This window comes from Zerene cesonia, chromosome 6 (genome assembly GCF_012273895.1).
Source record: "Zerene cesonia ecotype Mississippi chromosome 6, Zerene_cesonia_1.1, whole genome shotgun sequence".
Taxonomy (NCBI): domain Eukaryota; kingdom Metazoa; phylum Arthropoda; class Insecta; order Lepidoptera; family Pieridae; genus Zerene; species Zerene cesonia.
This window is the reverse complement of record NC_052107.1, coordinates 709069-718375: the sequence shown is the minus strand read 5'-3', so window position 1 is coordinate 718375 and position 9307 is coordinate 709069. Positions and strand designations below refer to the sequence as shown.

General features: G+C 41.8%; 1 protein-coding gene across 2 annotated transcripts in view; it reads left to right on the top strand.

The window, feature by feature from the left end:
• LOC119840355 (neurexin-4) overlaps nt 1-9040 on the top strand; it is a 16751-nt gene extending 7711 nt beyond the window's left edge. For both annotated transcript variants that reach the window (XM_038366938.1, XM_038366937.1), the window contains exons 9-25: nt 172-388; nt 723-867; nt 1218-1324; nt 1967-2092; nt 2614-2817; nt 3097-3276; nt 3725-3862; nt 4227-4363; nt 4673-4824; nt 4951-5147; nt 5229-5369; nt 5878-6057; nt 6527-6660; nt 7000-7207; nt 7780-7917; nt 8452-8543; nt 8900-9040. In XM_038366938.1, the coding sequence (XP_038222866.1) occupies nt 172-388; nt 723-867; nt 1218-1324; nt 1967-2092; nt 2614-2817; nt 3097-3276; nt 3725-3862; nt 4227-4363; nt 4673-4824; nt 4951-5147; nt 5229-5369; nt 5878-6057; nt 6527-6660; nt 7000-7207; nt 7780-7917; nt 8452-8543; nt 8900-8998 (2595 nt within the window). In that variant the 3' untranslated portion in view covers nt 8999-9040. The remainder of the gene's footprint in view (nt 1-171; nt 389-722; nt 868-1217; nt 1325-1966; nt 2093-2613; nt 2818-3096; nt 3277-3724; nt 3863-4226; nt 4364-4672; nt 4825-4950; nt 5148-5228; nt 5370-5877; nt 6058-6526; nt 6661-6999; nt 7208-7779; nt 7918-8451; nt 8544-8899) is intronic.
• The last annotated feature ends 267 nt before the right edge of the window (nt 9041-9307 follow it).

Genomic DNA, 9307 nt, shown 5'->3' with positions numbered 1-9307 from the left:
TTTTTTTTTTCATTTTTGCCATTCCCCATCTTATCTCTATATTAAGATATATGGTTTGGTTATCTACCCATCAAGTCGTTTAGTCGCTTTACTTGCCACTAAGCATGTGTCTACCAATAATACAATCAACCAACCCTTTTGATCAGACACCACACAAATCCATCCTTACAGGTGTTCCTAGAAGAGGGCAAAGTGAAAGTGGAACTGTTCACGGAAGGTTCCCCCAAAGTCAAGTTGGACAATTACGCGGACACGTACAACGACGGACGTTGGCATGCCCTAGTGCTCACGCTCGCACCGGACACGCTCACGCTCGCGGTGGACTATAGACCTGTGAAGACCACGAAGAAGCTCAAGTTCTTCACAGGCAGCACTTATTATATTGCTGGTAGGTTATGTTCATTTTTATATGTAACTAGCTATTGCCCGCAGCATCGCTCGCGCGGTCTTAATAAGTTTTCATGGTACGGATTTTGATCCTCTATTTTATCCCCTTGGAGGAAGATATTTTTTTTTATCAGAATCCTTTCTTAGCGGATGCCTACGTCATAACATCTATCTGCATGCCAAATTTTAGCCCAACTCGTTTAGTGGTTTGGGCGTTGATACATCACTATGTCAATCAGTCACCATTGAGTTTTATATATTAAGATGTTTATAAGACCCAATGTAACTTACTGTATTTTCAACTTGAACTCAAACAATATTTGGTCATTGACCAGGGGGCAAAGCCCCGCCCCGCGGGTTCGTGGGCTGCATGCGGCGCATCGCGCTCGACGGCAACTACCGCCTGCCCACCGACTGGAAGCCCGAGGAGTTCTGCTGCCCCAACGAGGTGGTGTTCGACGCCTGCCACATGATCGATAGGTATGCTGTGCGTGGACGTGGTGGAGGGGTGGATGCAAAGCGTTTAAGATAATGTTGAATCATTAGAATACATAAATTCTAATGTTCAGTTTAGTAGAAAATATTTTTTTCTGCAGTAGTTTCCTCCACACATAATTTATCTATTTATATACAATTCTAACGTTCCACCAACACTTTAGCGTTACCTTTACCTGTACGTCTTTTCCCTCCATAAAAAAAAAACTTTCTTGTGCCTCAACGAAAACGTAAAAAAAGCTCAGTCGAATTGGTGCAACCGTATGAATAATGATAATTACCATAAAGAAAAAAAAAAATGGGATAATCACCCCGGTGACGTGCAACGTGCGCAGGTGCAACCCCAACCCGTGCGAGCACGGCGGCGCGTGCGTGCAGAGCGCGGACGAGTTCACGTGCGACTGCGCCGCCACCGGGTACGCCGGCGCCGTGTGCCACACTTGTATGTCGACTTTGTTGTATTTCTATTGATTTATCAAATCTTGTTTTATTGTGTACACATATTTTTGTGAAAGATATATAAAAAATTCAGATAAAAAAAAAATTGACTGGAGTATCTGTTTGCAATATTATGAAGTTATACAGTATACACAGTACACATAAAAAAGTAGATTTTTCTTTTAAAGTTTATTTCTGTCAATCTGTCTGATTTTTTATTCCGGTTAATCTCTGAATCGGTTGAATTAATTTTATGGTACTGGCAGATAACTGATGTAATAAGGAGTATCAGGCTACTTTTATATGGATATTCTCAAAGACAAAAAGGGCTATCCCTTAAAATCCCTCAAAGCGAGAGAGATCGCAGGACACAGCATTCTGATGAATTAACAAATATTTATCTTTCCTCACGTACACCTTATAAAAAAAGATGTTATATTGACTCAAAGATAATTTTAAAATTAGTATTTTTATACTGAGTTAATAATAAGAACATTGTTCGTACTATAAACAGCACTACTTATGATGACGATAGCGATGATAGCGACGATGATGACGATGGCAGCGATGACGACGATGATGACGTATACAAAAATAACAAAGATGGCGACGATGACGATGTCGTATCATTATTGTATATTTCCAGCCGTGCACCCGCTGTCGTGCCAGGCGTACGCGAACGCGGCGGGGCTGACGCGCTCCGCGGACATACAAGTGGATGTGGATGGTTCTGGACCTTTACCGGCATTCCCGGTCACTTGTCAGGCGTACTGTGAGTATGGATGTTGGTTGGCGTTTGTTGTTTCATGTATAAGTAGTCTTTTTTTCTTATACATATATTTGGTAATTGAAATCCTATGTAAGATTAATTTATGAAAATATAAAGTTTGTTTCTTTTTAATTGAATTGCGCTTTGTCACTCGCAAATAATCCAATCAACAAAGAAACAGTTGTTCGTGAACACATTTTTTCAGTTAACTTGTTACATTCACTGATTTTACTAAAGATTCTTCGTTTAATTTTTAATAAAATAGCATACTCGGAAAATACTCTTAAGAGTTTTATACATCAAAGTTAGTGTTAATAAACTGCCAGCAGAAGCATTAAATGACTTATGTATTTCTGTATGTAAATATATATATATGGATATACATTGTTCATACCAGTAGTTACCCAGGTTCTTTTCTCTTTTCTTTCGAATGTATGGGAGTTTCAAAGAAATGATTTGCAAATATTTAATTGAATTAAACATTTTTGGGTTTAAGTTTAGTACTAAAGATTCTCTCCCTCCAGCGGACGGTCGCATCATAACAGCAGTGCGACACGCCGCTTCCGGCGGCTCCGTAGTGGACGGGTACCAAGAGCCGGGCAGCTTCCGGCAGGACATCGAGTACGACGCGACGCGCGCGCAGCTCGAGGCGCTGCTCAACCGCTCGCACACGTGCTCGCAGCGGCTGGACTACATGTGCAGGCATTCGAGGCTGCTCAACTCACCCAGTTAGTATTTTTTTCTTGGGGTGAATGACCAATTTCTAAATACTCCCTGTATTTAGGAATTAGTCCTTCCAGTATTCTGCTGCTTTTATTTTGCTTTAATTTAAATGTATACTGTTTTGTCACGGTTCCACTTTATGCTTTAATTTTCTCTTACTTATCTTAGAATCAATTGAATGAACCTTAAATACATTAAAAGTTAAAAGAATAATAAAAAATATATTTTACATAATCTAAAAGTGTAGCTAGGTACGATGTTAACGCTCGTATCTCTCATCGCAGGCGAGGAGTCGAACTTCCACCCGTTCGCGTGGTGGGTGTCGCGCACGGGGCAGCGCATGGACTACTGGGCGGGCGCGCAGCCCGGCTCGCGCATGTGCGCGTGCGGCGTGCTGGGCGCCTGCGCCGACCCCAGCAAGTGGTGCAACTGCGACGCCGAGCGCGCGCCGCACGATGCGCACGGTACGCTCCGCACGCCCCGCACGCACCGCACGCACCGCACGCACCGCACCGCGTAAAACGTGCGCGTGCTGGGCCTGTCCCAACACCACGGCTTGTTATAAACATATAGCGCGACAGTCCAACAGACATACTGCTATATACTCTTGACATTTTAAAAATGATACCAGAAAAATACGCTAACGTGATATTCAGTATTGGAACGTCTGCTTAGGATTCTCGTCGATGCGCATGTGTGTGTGGGTGTTTTTTACACACACACCACGATGGTGATGAGACATTTTGGATGGCTGAAGATAGTTTAGTATTGTGCCATATTTATAGTGTGGTGCGATCACCCCTTTGTCATATTGGCTGTAATAATAAACTCAAAATGGATAGGAAAATTATATAAATTATAGTAATATAAGTTATATATCTAAGAATACATAATAATATTACTGATTTATAGAATTCCAAATGGATGGTGGGGATATAACTGAGAAAGAGTACTTGCCCGTTAAACAGCTGCGTTTCGGAGATACGGGCAGCCATCTGGATGAAAAAGAAGGCCGATACACGCTTGGACCTCTCTTGTGTGAAGGAGACGGTTAGTGTCATTTTAATAATTTTAAGTTTCCATCTGTTCTTATTGACTTTGTTACTCTATAATTGCAAGAGTTTTCAACCGAACGACTTGTTTTATCAGTGTTTGATTTGGAATTGTTGCTATTTGATCCCATTTCATAATTTCGAGTAGTACTCTTCCACCCAATTTCCTCCCTAGGGATATGTCCATGTCCTTTTTTTGTAGACAAGAATTTAAATTTTAGGTCTACGATGCATAATCTATAATGGATTCCTTGAAATACATATTTAAGCTGTTTTAGGCACATAGTTTTCAGACACAAACTGCTACTTGCTATAGTAATCTCATATAATCAATAGATTATTAGAATGTTATTCTATTTTAGATTTATTCAGTAACGAGATAACATTCCGTATATCTGACGCCGTGGTCACGCTGCCCACTTTCGACCTCGGCCACAGCGGTGATATCTACTTTGAGTTTAAGACGACCAAGGAGAATGCTGTATTGCTGCATGCGAAAGTGAGTCATTTGAATTAGTTATGTAAATTATAATGTTTTTATTTATGAAAATCTACATAGAAATTTATTTTATAATAGAACATAGAAATTTATTTCATAACGAATTTTTGTTTTCTTTCCCATAGTTATTCCCTTAATAATTTAGAAAATATATCAACTATAGGATTATAGATTGATTGGTTATAAAATTATTTATTGTGGCCACGCACCTGCAAATACTCATTAACGCATGAACATATGCAGTCAAACAGACACATATACAAATTTCAAACACTATTTAATTGTCTAACTATCCAATATTGTGTCCAGGGACCCCAGGACTATATAAAGCTGTCGATCATCGGTGGAGACCAGCTGCAGTTCCAGTTCCAGGTGGGCGACACGCCGCTGGGCGTCTCCGTGGAGACCAGCTCGCGGCTCGCGGACGACCACTGGCACTCTGTCTCCATCGAGAGGAACAGGTATGGGCATGCAATCTTGACTAATGGTATGCCCACAACAACAATTTTTAGGCATATATTATGGTTTAAGCGATTGCTCTGTTGAATCTGTTGTTTTTTTAACACGCACGCATCGGATGTGTGCAGGAAAGAAGCTCGCGTGGTGGTGGACGGCGCGCTGAAGAACGAGATCCGCACGGCCAAGGAGCCCGTGCGCGCGCTGCAGCTCACCACGGCGCTGGTGCTGGGCGCCACGCTGGAGCGCAAGGACGGCTTCGTGGGCTGCGTGCGCGCGCTGCTGCTCAACGGCAAGCCCGTCGACTTGCGCTCCTACGCGCGCCGCGGTCAGTCCAACGCATCCTAACTTTGTCAAAATTCGCCACGTTTTATACACATATATATGATATGCACCTCGATTGTGGCAGGTCTATACGGCGTGTCGGAGGGCTGCGTGGGCAAGTGCGTGTCGTCGCCGTGCCTCAACAACGGCACGTGCCTGGAGCGCTACGACACGTACTCGTGCGACTGCCGCTGGACCGCCTTCAAGGGGCCCATCTGCGCTGACGGTTTGTTACACACTCCTTGGCGTCATCCCATTTGTGACCGTGCCAACCGTTGCTTAACCTTGTTATTGTTTATTGTTAAAGAGGCAAGAGAAAGAGAGAGCGAAAAGTCCTAATAATTAGGTTCTGTTTTAATCTTTGAGCAAGGAACCCTAAAAAGTAAGATAAGAGACAATAAAATAAAATATATATTCAAAGAGAATCCATCATTAATTATTAATGTCCATTTATGATAATTATGTACATAACAATATGGAAGAAATTATTTCACAATTCCCATCGTATCTATATCATATTACAATATGCTCTGCAGTCTACATTTGTCAAATTTAATTGTAATTTAGTTACACTTACTGAATATCTTATGTCACATTAAGTAAAAGAAGATCACAACGAAGATCAAATATATGTCATTTACAAACATTAATGGATCTATGTTATCTAGTAATTAAAAAAAAAAAACGAAATATAAAATAAAAAATTAATACTTCTTTAAATGATTAACCCTCAGAAATCGGAGTGAACCTGCGCCCCAATTCGATGGTGAAATACGACTTCCTGGGCTCGTGGCGGTCCACCATCAACGAGAAGATCCGCGTGGGCTTCACCACCACCAACCCCAGAGGGTTCCTGCTCGGTTTTTACTCGAACATCTCCGGGGAGTATCTTACCCTCATGGTGTCCAACTCCGGTGAGTGGTCTGGTGCTAAATCTGACACTTGTGATAATACAGTTATAGTTATAGTTTTACATGTTACTTCTTTATAATGGTCTATATTATGATTTTTTATACTTGTCAGTTTCTATTAAATGCTCTGTCCCGTGTCTCGAGTGAAAAAAATATTTATAATACGCTTAATTCATTACTGTCATTAATCATATTTGTAAACTTACTACATTTACTTAAAGTTAATCCCTTAAGTATGTGGCTTCAGAACTGGCACTAGAAGTTGGCAACACTATTTTAGGACCACACTTAATTTTTCATACTTTATTTCAAATTACTGTTTAGTTGTTTACTGATTAAACTGAATAACAGTTTAATTGTTGCTTGTATGACATATATTTTAATGCTAATGTCTGTACATGTAGTAAATGTCCTTCTCTTTCTCTCTCTCTCTCTCTCTTTCTCTTAGTACAATGTCTCTTAACCCCCCCAGGGAGCCTCCGCGTGGTGTTCGACTTCGGGTTCGAGCGGCAGGAGATAATATTCCAGGGCAAGCACTTCGGGCTCGGCCAGTACCACGACGTGCGTCTCTCGCGCAAGGACAGCGGCGCCACTATGGTGCTGCAGGTGATGCGCGACTGCTCTCTATTGATACCTTATATAATTTTTATGAAATTTTCCCGAAGAAAATGATGAACCTGGCTCTTCAAACTACCCTCATTAAATGAGATTTGTCTTGGCAATCAATTTTGAAATGATTACCTTTATAAAATTATCATGCATACATAATTAATTTGCACAGATGCAAAAGAACAGTTATGATGGTAAATGACATATGTACTGTTTCTAATATTTATAATACCAAGAAACATAAAAAGTAATCGTAACAAAACATTTTAAATTAAAAATACACTTATAGTTTTATTTCATCGATCTAAACAAACGTTCCGAACACATGTGACGCAGGTGGACAACTACGAGACGCAGGAGTACCACTTCAACATCCGCGAGAGCGCCGACGCGCAGTTCAACAACATCCAGTACATGTACATCGGCCGCAACGAGACCATGAACGAGGGCTTCGCGGGCTGCGTCAGCCGCGTCGAGTTCGACGACATCTACCCGCTCAAGCTGCTCTTCCAGCAGGACCCGCCCGCCAACGTGCGCTCTATTGGTGCGTGCCGGCTCTACGCAGCTCTACCTAGCTCTACCGTACCTCTACCGTAGCTCTACCGTTGCTCTATGTGGCTCTACCTAGCTTTACCGTAGCTCTATATGGCTCTACAAAGTTCTACCGTAGCTCTATGGAGCTCTACTGTATTTTTTTAGTTTTACCCGCCCGACATCGGGTTCGGTGGTTTTATGAAGCCCTACAGTAGCCGGAGCTAATGTAAGAGATAGAGCTACAGTTGTAACTCTATTTTAGTCGCACACCCGTTAACGTGCGCACATATCTCACCCACGATGCGTGCTGGATCAAATTTGTTCTATCTTATACTTTCCACTTTAGCTCCACTGGACCTCAGCAGAACCCATCTGTTTTACTCCACCCATATTAAAATTACAAATAATTTATCTATCAACACACTATCTTATTAAGCGTATCCATTATTTTTAAATAAAGAACGATACTATGATTATAAATATTAATAGTAAGTACACATAAAGCTTAGAGGGGGAGGGTGGGAGGGGGATTTTCTCTGATGTTTCTCTGTGTAAGTTAGTATCGACCGTGTGTGTGCGCAGGCGGCGTGCTGCACGAGGACTTCTGCGGCGTGGAGCCGGTGACGCACCCGCCCGCGCCGCTGGAGACGCGGCCGCCGCCCTACGTGGACGCGGGCGCCGACCTGGACTACCACCGCACCGACGAGGCCATACTCGCCAGTCAGTATATGCGCATGCGCCTGACTTTCTATACATTTTTTATTTCATAGTGGGCAATTGGGCTGATGATTAGGCTGTTTGTAAACGATCACCACAACCATGCACTTTCGCAGAGTCCCTACCTCTACTGATATTCATGGGTCTCGCAGAGTTAGTGCCTCTGCGAATGCGCTGCACGCTTTTGGACTGGGAAGGGTGAGGAAACGGAAACGGGTTTCCGGCTGACCTTCCCAGTTCATATTTAACCGACTTCAATAAAAGGAGAGTTTTTATGTTAGTTATCTTATAAAATTTACTTATAAATTAATTTATTATTTATAAATGCCTATTAATTTTTAATTAAATTTTTTTGATAAAAATAATTATTTCAACAAAATTGTATTGGCTTCACTTTTATGTTTGCATGTAACCGATTCTATCTTGATCTACTTTAAACAGGTAGATTTAAACATTTTCTTTCTTTTTTTTATTTGAATGTATAAATTGTACATAGAACTATATTAATTATCTTAAATGTGAACGTTTTACTTGTAGCGGTGCTGGCTTTCATCTTCCTCCTACTGATAGTCGTGGCCATCGTGTTGGTGCGGACGCTGTCCCGGCACAAGGGAGAATATCTCACTCAGGTATGTTGTTGTTGTACAAATGTTGCTTTAAACAACTTCCGTATTTTACACCAAAATAAGTTCGATTGTTGCAATACGATCAGTCACTAATATTAAAACATCGAACCGCTCAGATCATATCCCAGTATTCGTTTACCAGACCATGAATAGAACTATAGGCAATTGCCTATGTTACTTGATAACCATTGCTGTTAGCTTTTATACAGTTTAAGAAAACGATTGTATTTTTGCAAGTGTTGTAAAAATACAATTGTTTCACCTGCATTGTATTAGTTCATATTGTACTCGACTAGTTTGTTTACGATATGAGTGCGATTTGTGATGTGTAACGTGTGTGTGTGTGTGCGCGTGCGCAGGAGGAGCGCGGCGCGGAGGGCGCGGGCGGGCCCGACGCCGCCGCGCTCGCCGCCGCCACCGGCCCGCGCGTCACCAAGCGACGGGAGTTCTTCATATAGCCGCCTCTACACGAAGCCGGAGTGGGAGGGGGGGGGGGGGGGGTTAAGCAGCTCGGCTAGGGAGCACGATTAGATTCATACGCCTAGAAATGAATCCGTAATAATTTTCACGTACATAGAGGTGGAGACGAAAATTGACGCTAGGTCTTAACATCTCGATATTATCACAATTTTTTGAAACTTATGCAACTTTAAAACTTAACATATATACATGATTTAAAACACCCTAGCAAAGCCAGACCTAGTGCTAAAAACCTGCTACTTTAAATACAATTTAAACTTGGGAAATAATTGTTAAAACATTACATT